At 48.0% G+C, this 15,558-nt stretch overlaps 3 protein-coding genes across 3 annotated transcripts; 1 reads left to right on the top strand and 2 right to left on the bottom strand.

Annotated features, from left to right (window-relative positions):
- Positions 1 to 642: 642 nt before the first annotated feature.
- On the bottom strand, positions 643 to 2,504 carry FSUBG_2803 (uncharacterized protein; the record flags this gene model as incomplete). Its single annotated transcript, XM_036680616.1, has 2 exons — positions 643 to 2,288; positions 2,342 to 2,504. 2 exons carry the CDS (start codon positions 2,502 to 2,504, stop codon positions 643 to 645), a joined length of 1,809 nt encoding a protein of 602 aa, XP_036541659.1.
- A 6,137-nt stretch (positions 2,505 to 8,641) lies between these two features.
- On the top strand, positions 8,642 to 10,664 carry FSUBG_2802 (leukotriene A-4 hydrolase; the record flags this gene model as incomplete). Its single annotated transcript, XM_036680615.1, has 5 exons — positions 8,642 to 9,443; positions 9,500 to 9,635; positions 9,687 to 9,793; positions 9,842 to 10,236; positions 10,287 to 10,664. The coding sequence occupies 5 exons, from the start codon at positions 8,642 to 8,644 to the stop codon at positions 10,662 to 10,664; spliced, it is 1,818 nt and encodes a 605-aa protein (XP_036541658.1).
- Positions 10,665 to 10,738: 74 nt separating this feature from the next.
- On the bottom strand, positions 10,739 to 11,141 carry FSUBG_2801 (uncharacterized protein; the record flags this gene model as incomplete). Its single annotated transcript, XM_036680614.1, has 2 exons — positions 10,739 to 10,957; positions 11,007 to 11,141. The coding sequence occupies 2 exons, from the start codon at positions 11,139 to 11,141 to the stop codon at positions 10,739 to 10,741; spliced, it is 354 nt and encodes a 117-aa protein (XP_036541657.1).
- Positions 11,142 to 15,558: the final 4,417 nt, after the last annotated feature.

The following is a 15,558-nucleotide window of genomic DNA, read 5'->3' as shown; positions in this document are numbered from 1 at the left end:
TCCTGCAGGCTCAATTTCTAAAACCTAAATTTGCTTGGCAATTAAAGGCGTATGCATAGTACGTACCATGCATGTCTCCTTGCCATCTTGGTACGGTCAACCCCCAAAGGTTGCATAATACCCTTGTCTATGCCCACATCTTGCATTGTATCACAAGCCCACAAAGAAGCACTTCGATACTACATGCCTCTTTGATCACATCACGGGTTTCTTCCGCTTTGACTTTAAAGAGGAGAAGATAGGGAGTTACGTTGAAAGCGTCTTGGCAGAAAACATGCCAAGATAATATCATTATGAAGGAACTAAGAGTAATACTATGGTAGGGTGATATATGCAACAAACTAACAGTGCATTGATACAATATAAGAAGTGAACTCAGTTCAAGAAAGGAAATACTGTGATAAATGACAGAAGCCTCCAGCTTGCGCCCTATGATGATACATAATAAAACAATGAATGCATGATATGCTGTTGCAGCCGTAAAATGTCATGAGTAGACGTAGCGCAAATATGCAAAAAAAAAATGTAGAAAATGCCGTAGGGGTATCAAATGATTGTAAATGGTTTGGCCGTGAATCGTTGAAATGCGATACAGTTTTGGCAGGACTATGGTGATAAATCTCAGAGAGATGCCGAAGCTCATCAAGGGCGATAGACAACATTCGTCAGTAGAGGGAGGTCACCTTCCGTCTGTTCGTTTTGTTTGGTGGCAGATGAGGTTGGTGGAGATGCAAGAGGGGAAATGGCACGGCATTCAGAGAAATCCCGTTTCTTCATTGCGTGTGCTTCTCCGGAAAGTCCGTTGAGTAGCTCGTGGCTTCTCTGACGATGAAGTTCAATGCGTTTTGTTTCGATCAGATTGTTTGGGGGCATAGGCTCATATACCGGCTGCTTGCCCATCTTGGTAATTTCATCCTCAACATCGGCTAACAGAGCGTAAACATCGTCACCGGCATAGATGCGAATGCTCTCCACATCAGAGCGATTCAGAGATCCAGTGCTGGTCACGCGTTCAGCGCTTTCTTTCGTAGCCTCTTCCTCGATCACAGGCTGTTCCAGGATAGTGCTGGGTACTTGAGCCACAACACGTTGGGGAGAAGGTGAACTGGCAGTACGAGGTGAGATAGCGGTCTCTTTCGAAGGGCTCCGAGGGGGGGTTGAGATGTTGCCAATGCCAGATGAGGGTGGGCCACTCACTACAGGCTCACGTGTCATGCTTGGCCCGCCAAGAGGGAGACAAGCAGCTGCAGCAACGTGTTCAAGCAACTTCTGGCGAACACGAGTACGTCTGTTCTCAGCCTGCTCCAGCTTGTTCACCCAGTCGTCAATTGAGGCATCCAGCTCGGTAAGTGCCTCTTCCTGCTTCAGCATAGACTCGTTGCTGAACTTGGCCACACGAGGCGAACGCAGGTACTGGCAAATGCGAGAGTGGAGATTTTTGCGACCCGAACGAAGGGCAGTGTAAGTGCGACGAAGGTACTCGGTCTTCTCGTCCAAATGGCGGAGTTCCTTGGAGAGCGCCTCAACATCTTCGGCTCTCAGAACCTCGAAGCGCCCGACTTGTTCATAAGCTTGCTTCTGAAGCAACGCAAGTTCAGGCATTTCGATTCTCTCTAAGGCCTCCATATGTTTCACACCAACTGGCAGGTTCTCAAAGGCCTTTTGTTCTGAAGTAATCCTACTCTTCGATTCTGTCCTCTGGATGATCGGTCCGTTATTGGTGCGCTGATCACGCCTCTTCCTAGGACGGCCTCTGTCCATCACTGAAGATTCTGAGCCACCTCTTCGATGTCCTGCCCGAATTGAATCAACGGGAGGGGTATAGCGTCCATCAGAAAGCTGAGGGGATTCAGCTTGAGGCTCCATGAGTGGTGCAGACACTGGCATGGGAGTCGATGAGCCTGTTGATGCGGACTTTGGTGTTGTGAGGTCGGGCATGGAAGAGTTGGGTGTGAAAGAGGTGCAACTTTGGGGAGACGACTCGCTGGTGCGGCCCCTTCGGAGAGGCTCGTTCTTCACAGGGAAGCAATTCAACGACTGTTGGCGACGGAGTAAGGGTGACTGTCCTCCTCGTCTAGGGATGACCAAAGGGGCCAGGTGTCTTGGTGAAGTCGGAGTTGCACCTCTAGAGTCCGCCTCAGTCTCACCCTTCATCGAAGCCTTAGGGTCGGGGCCCTCATCATCGCTCGATGCAAAAAGAAAAGTATCGGTAAGATGGTAGTTTCTGGACGAATTGCCAGGTGCGCTAATGGAGCGCTCGTGGAAAGGTGGACGGCCAGGAATTGTAGCTATAAGGATATTAGTCTAGAATCCAACAACCTTTGCCAACCATATGACTTACGAGAGTCCATTGAAAGCTCCTGAACGGTTGTCATAGGTCCAACTTCAGGCACACTGATTTTGCGTCGTCGAGCCAGGCTGTGTTGATTCAAGCGCTTCTTCAAGCCATTGAGTGTTGTCTGCTGGTTGTCTGTCTTATCACTTGCTGTAATCGAAGGTCCCATGGTTGCCTTATCTGGGTCTACCGCTTTGCTGCTGTTGAGGACGGGCAATTTTCTCTCCTTTGGAAAAAGTTGATACTTCTTCGACGGATCAGGTTGTTGCATTCTCCAAGTAAATGGTTTCTCCTGCGGAGGTAATGGTGACAATTTCTGAAAAGAAAGCATATGTAAGCTTGGGTTAAATGAGAGGATAGTGAAATACAGGAGGACGTTTATACCGAATCGTTGGGTGACTGCGAAGACTGCTTGGTTATATAGGTGGTGTCGATATCGACGAGGCACTTGGCAATATGAGCCATTGCGTCGAAACAATACTACTAGATCGGGCTGCCACAATGGGAAGTAGGAGGGTGTCAGAGATTAATTGCCACGGCGAGATGGCACTATGTACCGTGGAGATGAGAGCAATAAGCTATAGCATGAAGCACAACAGTACTGGTCCGGTTTAAGTGTTTCGGATTCCTGGGACAGATGGTATATAACAGTTCTAGCTGTGGAAGGGATCCCAGACATTGCTTTTGCGCCAAGCTATGAGCTCTCCGGTTAGCTTTCTTCGTTTGTGGTTGGACATGCACTTACCGGAGAGCAGCCTCAATCAACCCCTTGTTCTGGACAATCCATGATGAGATACCAGGCCCTGGGCCTGAATCCTGGTCAGAACTCATGGCCCCGCCTGAAGGATATGGTGTCACGCCCCCAGACACTAGAGACATCCAGAATAGTTGATATCGGCATGGGATAGGAGCACAAAGAGGTCTGGGGCACGCGGGACCAGGAGCTAAGGTGAAGTTGACGAGCAGACGAAGGTCATGGTTCTTGACGGATGGTCCATGCTCGCCGCAAGGCACAGGATGGCCTAAACTTTGTCAACCGGGCTCGGGGTGGGTTCGCAAAAAGGAATAGATCAACAGGGCCTGTCAGAAATATGAAGTTGTTTTGTGGCTGCCAACGGTTTTTACTCGACGCCTCGTTCGGGGGTTTTGCTCTTTGGTTGCCCTCCATCACTTCCCGGACTCCCTAGAACTCCTTAGTCAATCCATGTCTCATACTGCCCCTGGACCCAACCTCGGCTACTACGTTAGCGGAACCGGGACAGGGGTATCTTCTCCACCATGACGGACAGAGATCAGACCCTAGACGTACTGTGACTAGTTGAGCCGGAGGGTCTTGGCACGCAGCTCCCAAAGCGAAGACGGAAACTTCCCATCAATCATCGTCCACAAAGAGATGAATAACTGTGGCTCGTGCGACTGTTTATCATGGTGATGCGATTAAGACTGACAAATTCAACAAGCGAGAGGAAAGGAAAAGGAGGGAGAAATTTTCGATGAGTTTATCTTGTCACAAGGGAAAGACGAAAGCCCAATGCACCAGTCCTTCCAAGTTGGGTAGTGGCTTTTGACAAACAGAGACACTCCCCGTGGAAGGCGTGTTTCAGTTTCCATCACGTATCAAATCTGGAAGGAGAGGTCAAAACGGACGGGAGGCACGCCCCACGGGCTAACAATGCCGTCAGGTTGCTTCGCTCGACATGTTTTATGGTTACAGTAGATGTCTCCGAGAGGATAGGGTTTCGAAAACCCAATCTGGCATGAGCCAATTGCAGCTATTGCACGAGTAAGCTCAACCTGCACTGCAACTATATCATCATGTTGCTTACCGGAGTTGAAGGCTTCATTATTCATGTTCCCTCACGTGTGGTACGGGTAGTCGGCCATCCGATGTCCATCATTAACACGTCTCTGTATGATAGGGTCCGAATACTACTCTTAGAGTTTTCCAGTTGTCTTGTGTCACATATTGCAATGATGCCACTGCATGCCGTCTTTTTTCCCTAGCTATCATTTTACTAACTTATTAGTATCCATTGCAGAACATGTTGCCCCCACCGTATTAAGATTTTGATAGTCAAGGTTCCTTTGTCCGTCATACAATTGTAGTATGCATAGTAGGGATATCACATGAATATGACGACTTGACGAAATGATAGTGTTTTGGTCTTGGCTAGAGCACGCTTTTTCTTTGCTTTTGTTCTCCCTTCAACGGCTGCAGGGATACCAATGGTGTCTTTATCCCCGACAAAAGGCAACCGTTGATCACTTAGACGCAAAACCCGGATGCAACGTCCACTAGAACTAGGGCAAGCAGAGAATTCCCGCTTGATCTACGGAGTACAGAGAGTCGATCGACAATGACTGTAGTATTTGAGAATACGTAGAGACAATACGACAGTGACTTCTGGCCAAGATGAAGACCCTTCGTCCCATCCCCCGGCACTACTTACATAGGTTTTTGGCAACGTCTCGAAACATGCTGACAAGTGTGGACTGCTGCATTGCATATTGCATATGATATGTTTCCGGTGTTTCTTAAGGTTTCTGAACTGCATTGTACGTCATATAGTCTTACATAACTAAGGTACCTTGCCTTTTTTTTGTTCTTTGCTTTTCCCGCTTCGTTTCCTCTTTCCACTGTCCGCCGGAATTCTACATGTAACCCTGGCCGGAATATCTAAATAACCTTACCTATAGTACATTGTGAACTCGTGTTGCCTCTTGAAACATAACCGCTTCTGGAGCTAGTTGACTTTTCATTTCGTATCCGGTGCGGGTTGTTTTGGTCACCAGCAGGTTGTAGCAATACACGGCGAATCTCCTACTCTCTTGGTTCATTGATGTGATCAAGTGACTAGACATTGGTCATTTCCGATATGCATATTCTTTACTACTGTATTATCCGGACGACGCTATAAAGGGCAATAATATCGTCCATATAGCTATACAATGACTTAATATGCCATCTCGAGGGTCTGGTCCACTGCACTGCAACATCGTGAAGCTGTTGCACCATCCCCTCACCATGATGGCAATGAACCATCTTGGATCTACGGCGCTGTGCCTTTTTCAACTCTCATAGCTGAGCTCGCTTATGTTGAGTTGCCAGAAAGCATGGGCCCCTTGTTCTGTCCCGTGCTTGCGGTCGGTCCGGGCTATCCACCCGGTCAAGGGTCAATTAGAACATATCACCCTTGCCGATGGTTTTAGAAGGTCTCAGATCTAGGCACACATCCTCAACGCCGGTGTTTCCAATTGAACCACCCATGTTCGTACAGGTGAATTTCTCCCCATCAAGGTGAGTGATCGTAAAGCAGAAATGATAGGTGTCTTGAGTCAACAATAGCCAGTATTGGTCTGCGTTCAGACCTCCAGTGTCAGTTTCAGCTGTCACTGGGTGAAGATCATTTACCTTACTCATTGTTCATAACAAAAGCCTGTGGCATGGCTATACTCACTGAAAGATCGTGCTGTCGAGGCAAGTGCGGGACGTGAATGAGACATTGGTCCTTGTTGGGAAAAAGTCAGCCAACCGGGAGTGTTCTTTTTCACCCGCCTGGGCGGCACAGTTATTATCTGAAGCAACAATATTGTTTTGAGGCATTGGATATTCCCGTCACATCTGCCCTTCAGCTATCCCTGCGCAATAGCACAAGATCCTGCATGTCTGATATGGTTCGTCAGTGATTCAAGCCAAGCCATCAGGCAAACCAGGCTCGCCCAGCCCCTCGACATGAAACAAGCTTCAACCTGGCATCCTTTTCAGGAACAGATATCTGAACAATCGGGTAAGCACAGCGTCAAATGACAGGGGAGATGGAGTCCATAGACCTTCAGTAGTTGGCCCGGATCTTTTCCTACCCAAGTGATCCCTTTGCCCAACCCGTTAAAGGTGAACAATTAAGACATCCAGCCGTCTGGGTGACTTTGTGGCGCTTCACTTGTGTGCCCAGGGTAGAACACGTGGAAGTGAAAGTTAAGTGTAGCCCTACATGCCAACTTGGATATCGCGGATCATTGACCACATTGTAGTTAGATATCATCTCGTGCACGACTAGTCGGTTTCATTCTCCTATCTAAGATCTCGGCTACAGATAATTACAATGGGCATTGACTTCGTAGGCAACACCAGAGTATTTACCTATGGATATGTAATACATGCACCAAGTCAGTGGTGGGACACCTCAAGGAGTGATCACCAAGGGACATTAGATGTGCTCTATGTTATGATCTTTTGGGTATATCAGAGCAATGATAGTGCACTTACAGGCAAACAAACATGTTGAATAGATAGCCACAATGGACCTATCGGAATCATTCAGCTCGGACAATGAAGAGTATGTTTCAAACGAGAACGAGGCCTCGTCGTTGGGTGAAGTTGCGAAGATCTTCGCTGATCAATCAATCACTTGCAAGTCTTCAACGCATACGGAGGCTTGGCAGCGTGGCAACCCTACCTCTTACTATTTCTAAGACCGCTTCATCTAAAAGCCGGTTTCGTCAAGGTCAAGACGCTGAGTACTCCGTAGCAATGCCCACGTTGACCCAACTCGATAGCACCCGCATGCTAAGACCAGGGTAGAAGCTACTAAACAGGGCTACCTAGGATAGCCAGATAGCTTGCAAGAATCTAAGCCTCCACTGCTTCTGCACGTCCCCTGCATTAAATCAACAGCTGGGATCCCCCACCCGTCAACTCGCACCGTTACCACCGCAGACCCGGCCCAGGCTCGCTTGCGGTTTGGTGGTTTCGTGGGGTGATATTTACTCCCTCACCATGACGCCTCCTGCAGCAGCGCCAAGTAGTTTGCCCTGAAGTATCGACTCAAAAACTTCCTCAGTGCCGTCATGACGTTCTACACGGAGTGTCCCCAGCCCAGCATGAACCTGGGAAGCATTCCGCTATCGCGAAGTGGCAACTTTGATCAAGTGAGAGCGGAGGCCTTGTTTGTGACAAAGCTTGGAGCCTGCTTCTCTCACTAGAGACAAGAGACTTCTAAAGTATTGTATGGTGAGGGCCTCAGTACCCTCAATGATCCCTTGTCCAAGGTTGGCCAAGGATCATGAAGGACCCTCAATTTGCCTTTACTAAAATACCGGTACATCGGAGAACCTGTCATGACTCGGAGATGACAATATCTGCCCAAATATTACCTTCGATATCGTGACAATTTGACCGTTAGGACAGAAATATTCTCGAAAACCTAGCTCCCATCAACGGTTGGTCTAACCCGATTGGACCGTAAAGTCGAATTCGTTTTCCAGCTCAGGGGATTAGAATTGAAAAACCATATCAATAGCTCCCACTCATCCAAAACACTAATCTTAGCCTTGCTGTCACAGTAGTTGCTCGTTTTATGTGTCAATTCTCTAAAACACTATGTATTTCAGAATAAGGGTGTATAATGGTGAAAGCCTCGGACCTATCGTCTTCTACGCAAGCTTTGTCTGATGCCCTATTTGCTTTGAGATATAATTAGAACGGATATCAGAGTTTCTCTCTTCCGGACGTTTTCTCTCGCCTCTGATTTCCATGATAGCCCTGTTCAGGTGTGCCAAGCCTGTTACCGAGCCTAAGCCTCTGTCCCATGGCTCGTTACTGGGGATAAACAGGCTGGCTATAGGTGGTTATATATCTGTCGGCATCTTGGGCCACGAATAATAGTACATGATAATGGTAGGAATGTCTTTGTGAAGATAGCCAGGCTTTTCTAATTCCAATGAGTATCCGGACTGAATAGTCAGTCGCGAGAGACATTTCTGGCGGGAAAATCGTGACTTCTACTCCACATCCGGCCTGACGCCGTGTTACGAGAAATGCGATGCCATCCCAATTCCAGATGGAGGCCATTTTGGATCACGGATTTCATTACCAGAGGTCTACTGCACGTGACTAGACCTGAAGGTACAGTTGCCTGACACATAAACACGGCCTCACTTTTGAGCGCGAAACTGCTGGACCAATTTGTTCCAATTTACGGAGTAGTGTCGTAAATGGACCTAAGGCAGTTCACATACAAAAGTCCCTTTGAGAGAATGCCACTATCTTCATGTTTGATACGCCTTTTGGAAGGTGGCTGGTCTACTGCGCGGGCCATCTCACGTGATGTTCTAGAAGAGGAATCTGAATGGAAACGCCTTGTTGTCATACCTTACTGAGCCCACCGGAATAAAGTTGTGTCATTGGCGATTCGACAGACCCTCATGTCGTGGTTCTCGTCACTCAAGAAACCTGCCATTCTGCGAACTTGTCAAGTCAAGATCACCCATAATCGCAATCTAAGACGAACATTCGCAACAGTCAATATGACGGCCAATCGCGATCCCAGCACCCTCTCCAACTATAGCGCTTGGCGAACTCGTCATACAACTGCTAGCTTCCAGATCGACTTTGAGGAGAAGGCACTTAAGGGTTCGGTTGTCCTTCAGCTTGAGTCACAGACCGATAAAGAGAGCAACGAGATCATTCTTGACTCTCGATATGTGGATATTTCTACCATCCGTATCAACTCAACAGAGTCCGAGTGGGAACTGAAAGAGTATAATGCGCCCCTCGGCGCCCCTCTTCATATCCATGTGCCAGGCGGAGTTGCAAAGGGTGAACTGATTGATCTCGCCATTGACCTCAAGACCACAAGCAAATGCACTGCTCTTCAGTGGCTTACTCCTGCCCAGACCTCGAACAAGAAACACCCGTATATGTTCTCTCAATGCCAGGCTATCAATGCCCGCTCTATTTTCCCGTGTCAGGACACTCCTGATGTGAAATCCACTTTCACTTTCAAGCTCACTTCATCCCTGCCAGTTGTTGCGAGTGGTGTTCCTGTGGGAGACCATAATGCCACGCCTGGCGAAGAGAAACTCTATGAGTTTGAGCAAAAGGTCCCTATCCCTTCTTATCTCTTCGCTGTAGCTTCTGGCGATATTGCGACTGCGCCTATTGGCCCTCGAAGTATTGTCGCCACAGGTCCCAATGAGCTGGAAGAATGCAAGTGGGAGCTGGAGCGTGATATGGAGAAGTTCATGGAAGTGGCAGAGAAACTCGTTTTCCCCTACAAGTGGGGAGCTTACAATGTGCTGGTCTTACCCCCAAGCTTCCCATATGGAGGTAGGTTTTGCTATGAGTCAAAAAGCAAGAAAAGAAACTGACCTATATGACTCTAGGTATGGAGAATCCCATCTACACGTTTGCTACGCCTACTATCATCAGTGGTGATCGTCAAAATGTGGACGTCATTGCCCACGAATTGAGCCATAGCTGGAGTGGTAACCTGGTTTCCAATGCCAGCTGGGAACATTTGTAAGTTCAAGATGACCAATGACCTGAAGGGACGATGCTAATGAGATTCAGCTGGCTAAATGAGGGTTGGACGATGTACCTTGAGCGTCGTATCCAAGCAGCCATCCACGGTGATGCCGAGTTTGATTTCTCTTCCATCATTGGATGGAAAGCTCTTGGTGCGTATCGCGATATTGCTATTGGGACTTTAGCTGACCATATCACAGAGGATGCTGTGGAACTCTTCGGCAAGGACCATGAGTACACCAAACTTATCATAAAGCACGAGGGTGTTGACCCTGAGGATGTCTATAGTACCGTTGCGTATGAAAAGGGCTTCCACTTCCTCTACTACCTAGAGGGCGTTGTTGGCCGAGAGAACTTTGACAAGTTTATTCCTTTCTACTTCACCAAGTGGTCTGGCAAGTCTCTCGACTCCTTTGAGTTTAAGCAAACCTTTCTCGACTTCTTTAACAACCTTGGAGATGAAAAAATCTCCAAGAATGTCGCCGAGATCAACTGGGAGGATAAATTCTACACACCCGGTCTACCCCCTAAGCCTGAGTTCGACACTACATTGGCGAACCAGTGCTACGACCTCGCAACTAAGTGGAAAGACCCTGTAAGTTCCGCCGTCCATGGTGTTGTATTTCTACGCTGACATTTCATCAGAACTATGCACCAAGCGCTAAGGATCTTGAGAACTTCACTGCCAACCAGAAACTTGTCTTCTTGGCTGAGGTGCAGCAGTCCGGTGAGCTGAGCGCAGACCGAGCGCAGCTCATGGGGAAAACCTACGATTTCTTATCGTCAAAGAATGTCGAAATTTTGTCAGCATATTACCTAATTGCTCTCAAAGCTCATGATTCTGCCATCTACCAAGACGCAGCCACTCTGCTTGGACGAGTTGGTCGAATGAAGTTTGTGCGCCCTGTGTTCCGCGCCCTCAACAAGGTGGATAGACAGCTGGCATTACAAACATTCGAGAAGAACAAGGACTTTTACCACCCCATTTGTAAGGGTATGGTCGAAAAGGATCTCGGCCTTTAGATATGTGATTATCAACAGACTGATGGAGGGGCAAGTCCCTAGAAGCCACCTCCTCAAAAAATAAAAGAACAGATTCAATCCAGCCATTCTGATTTTGCCATCACTTCACCCCATGTTTGACTCTCCTCACGAACAAATTTCACAGTCGAGTCGACATTTTCAGCCCCAAAATTACCATACAGATGGGGGAAACCGCCCTCCCATCTGACGGAATCAGCGAACTGCTTGAACTCAAGTTTGATAACCCATAGTGAGGATGATCCAGTAAAGAATAATTCTGCGGTCTTCGGTACCTGTAAACTGTATTAGTGGACAATAACACTATTTACGAAAAGCGCTCACTTGAGTGGACGTGCTCAGATGGACAAAGCCATCATTCTGGTCAAGTTCTGATAAGGGGTGTTCCTTGGGAAAAGGGTCACCAGGCGGCGACGGGACAATTTTGTAGATGAACCTCGGAGGTGACTCAACAGACATTCTGGTAGAATTGACCAATACGTGACTGGATGAAAAGAAGAGATGTGGTTGAAACCCCCACCACAATAACCTAAGCACTGGCGATATAGGGTATATGAGAGTAGTGTGGGTTCGCACTGTATTACCCGTATGATGTAGAGCAATAACCAAAGCTTAGAATATTTGCACTGTACACATAGTTCTTCGTGTCCCATTTCACGTGAAGTCAACATAAAAAATACACTGCATCTTCAACATCCATTAAATCCCTTCACTACCCCATATCCTTTATGTCACCAGCAGAGTTGATTGTGAGGGATTTCTTCTGGAGCTGCAGCATAATCACATCTTTCGGGCCTCAAAATCCCCTAGCAAGGCCCCCAGTAGCCACGCGCAACGGGCATGTCGCGGGGCCCAGTTTCTTCTCAGCTTCACTTGCTGTCGAATCTCCCTGCTGTACCTGTCGGTGACAAAGTCAGATTCCTCGGATGGTATGACCGGTGAACACCGTCCCACTCTCTGTTTGCTTGCTCACATATTCATTCACGGCACATACTGTTGGCTAACCAAGATAGCGTCACTTCTTACTCAACCTCTTCGGCCTGTCTCTTCCTCAGTCATCTTTATCCAAGAGATAGCAATGCCACTGCTGTGGTGGATGTCAGCCTGCTTCTGGAATCTCTCACAGCTGAGCAAACACGTGTCGGCGAGTTTGTCAACGTGATAGGGTATATCACAGAGCAAAAGATGACTCGTGATAAGAAACAACCATACCAAGAGTCGAAACAGGTGTGCGTGCAAGCCATAGTCCTCTGGTCAACTGGTCCCATGGACCTTCAGAAGTATGAAAAGCTTCTCGATTCCAAATGAGTTAGCACAAGGCATGTAGCGCATGCAACCAACAAACTGTGGGATTATCAGATCCAGCTTTGATTCATCGCCTTTTACCTAAACTTGCGCACGATCACACAAGCATGGCAGCATATACAAGTTAAAATCCGATTGGAACACGAAGACTGCCGGGTCCCGAATATGACGACTCCACTCCTATGCTTTCGTGCAGCTCCAGCTCGACCTGCTACATGCCTAAAACAAATGTAATTTGGGCAGTATTTGCACTCATATGGTTTCTGTTGGGTTGGAATCATGCCAGATGGCACCGCATCTGTGGACAGACATGACAGCCATCATGACACCTGCTTAGTTTGACTCGATTGGGTATCTCATCCTCCACATATCTATATTGGGCACCGGACAGCTTCTACTTCATGGTTCTTTGCAGCCTGCAACCCTTCGCTTCACCGCACTCTAAAATTCCAACACAAATTGTTTCACGGGCCTCAAAGTCCGGGGGTGATGATGGCTGCAGCTGCCAGCCCTCGATGTGCAGAAAACCCCCCCCACAGGTATCTGTCAGGCTTCCCTCGGGGTACTGGAGAGGTGGAGAGGTAGCACGACTTTAACTGCTGAGTCATGCTGGGACTCAATCATCATCCTGCCGGCGTCGGTCGTGGTAACGTCGATGAGAGTCTCTGGAAGACCCTCTCGAAACAATGACAGGCTGATGTAACGGTCGTTTCAGCAACTTCTCGGGGTTCTGTTGGACCTTGGCTGCGGCCTGTCGATCCCACAGATCTTTCGACTTTCGGCAAATATCATCGATTTGTTCCTATCAAATGTCAACCAACTGAGGACGTTTACAAACCAGCAGCGACCAACATCTGTCAGGCAGGATCCGGGAGTGGTGATGAGGAATCCATCCTCTCCCTACGTTCGAATTCATGAGCAAAGGATAGCCGTTGGGCTAGCTTGACAAAGAGATACCTCCAACGTGTATGGGCGAACTGTAGCCTGGGGTCCTAGATAATACTGGAGTTCTTGAGTGATGACTTTTCTGTGAATGTCTTGATGCGGGATCCAGTATTTGTTCATTGAAGAGGACATGGTCGCACAGTCGATTCTACTGAGGAATCTACGAATATCGAGACAGGCTGGGAAGGATAAAGCGGTATGAACTGGGCCAAAGGAGGGTATTTATCCAAATCTGGCACAGCCTGCTAAGTTACAAGATATGGTTACGATGTGCCTGACGGTTAGAGGGTACCTTTCATGCTAATGTATGCGAACCCAAGGTATGTTAATCTTTTGCGTGTGACTATGCTCACCGCTCCACAGCATGATATCCCAAGACGAATTTGAAGGTCTCCAAGGGGTACCCAGATTTGATTTGCTGCATGTGTTTTTTGTCACTCCTTGTAACCAGAACCAATATGGCAGCAAACCCCTGCCATACGCCGTGAGCCTTTGAAAGTGAGGCGAATCAGGTGTGGTTGGTCATTGGTGAGCGGCGTCCAGCGTCCGCCCTGCCAGCGTGGCAAATATCGAACGGGTGCATCTGGTGCCAATAACGCCGCGCGGAGGGAGTTCAAAGGACGCTTGTTGAACCCAGACTTTATTACTCCTCGAATGCGTGCGTGAATAACTTAATATGGGGGTTGTGGTGGATGTCCGCAAGGCTGATCACGTCGACAAAAGTCATGCTCTATTCAGGCGAACCCAGATCTGCGCGTACCACAGCTCAAGCTTCAAACGATCGTGAGACTCATTGGGTGAAGCAAGCGCCATGTGCATCTCTTGGTCTAGGGGCAATGGCGCGCAAAGCCACTTGACCAATAAGTCTGCAGGTTGCCGATCTTGTAAGCGACACAGAACCCCGTTCTCTTTCTCGAAACTGTCAAAAGCCAAGTAATTTTGTTCTTTCCAAAAGTGTGCCTGGTGCTAGCACGACCATGCCGTTGGATTCAGATGATCTCCTCTAAGGCGAACTGTTTCACTACAATAGTCGATTGGAGATCCTCGAACCCTTGTCCTACGCAATCTACGATTTGCACTCGAAAACTTTAATCATTCGTTGAATTTACTACTGACGCCACAGCCTCTCGAAGTTTCAGTTCATCATCATTCCTGAATGATGCAGGCGTGCGAGCATCAGACAACAATTGCTATCCTCAGCCCGTTGGCCTTGATTTGAAAAGAAGTATGAGGATAAATAGCATGGCTGATCCTGGATTCTGTTAAGCGTCATGGCGTCTGAAGGAGTATGTTACGACATCCTGGATATGTCTAGAGTTTCCCTCATTCAGTCTGTGGCTACAAACCGTTTGAGGGATTCTTAGTCAGACAGACGCAATCGAGAGACATACTATGTATGTAAGAGACTCCGTGCTCGTACATGAGTTCGAAGGCATTTCAAGGATTGGGTTTGCAAGCGAGATGTCTCTGTGAGTCATTTTCATTTCGGTTCATATGGCTTAACTTCCGGAGTAGCGAGACGAAGAGGTCTTAGTTGCTAGCAATTATCAGGGCAGTGTTCGCCAATCAAGACACTCAATCTCACGATGAAGAACGTGTTATTTGGCTTTATCATTATTGACAAAGTAAAGGCCACCACAGGGTTCTCAAATGTTCCATATTTCGCTTCATTATATCACCGAATTGAACCGTTATAGAACCACAACTAACGTTGTATTTGAATAAAGAAGTTGACAATTTCGAGGTCTGCGTACCTCGGTGGTTTGAGACGTTGAATTTGTCAACGAATTGGCTGGTGCATGGACATGATCCACAAATGAAGCGCGGGGAACTGGAGCAGAAGCGAAAGTAGAGGCGGAAGTCAACATCAAAGGTTGAACCCAAAAGCGAAATGAATTGGGGAGAACATGAAGTCTATGAGTTTCATGAAATTAACACCGTCAAACCCATTGGGATTGTGAACAGATGCGGCTGTTTCAACGCTGACGAGGACGGATGATGGCTGGCTTGCGGTTAATGCTCGGCAGTTAGTGTACCTCCAACAAGATTGGAGCTACTTCCACGTGAATCCCGCTCCCAACTTCTTACTAACAACCCCAGATCCCCTGCTCATGCATCAGCTGCCAATCAAAGCACGGGACTTGGACCAAGCAGCTTGCTGCGCGACCTCCGACCGCGCCCACCAAATTTGTTGACTGTTGACAAGCACCATCGCAAGGTAGGTATTCTATTCACTCGTACTTGACAACGAACAGGCAAGCATTCTTGCAGCTCAGCTCCCAGGAAGGTAGCTCCAGCGAGACGAGCTTTGCCCACAGCGAGCCCCTGTCGAATCCTTAAATACCTTAGCGATACCAAACCCGACAACATCGTCATTTCTGGATACGTACCTCTTAGCCCGTGCCTCAAGGGACGGTCAACCCCTTACGTAGCGATACCTACCGACGAGACAATGCGCTGAAGTTTCGGACGGCGACTACACCGTGGAGCCACATGCTGTTACAATAAACTATAAGCTACTGGTATATATCGATTTGGGTGTACCCATCCAAATCCCGCGCATTCTCAACAACCAAGCTTTTGTCCGGAGGGGACCGACTTGGGTCCCCTAGACAAATCGCCAGCC

Source organism: Fusarium subglutinans (genome assembly GCF_013396075.1).
Source record: "Fusarium subglutinans strain NRRL 66333 chromosome Unknown NRRL66333_c0000025, whole genome shotgun sequence".
Classification (NCBI taxonomy): Eukaryota; Fungi; Ascomycota; class Sordariomycetes; order Hypocreales; family Nectriaceae; genus Fusarium; species Fusarium subglutinans.
The sequence above is the reverse complement of the archived record's forward strand: the minus strand, read 5'-3'. Positions and strand labels throughout refer to the sequence as shown.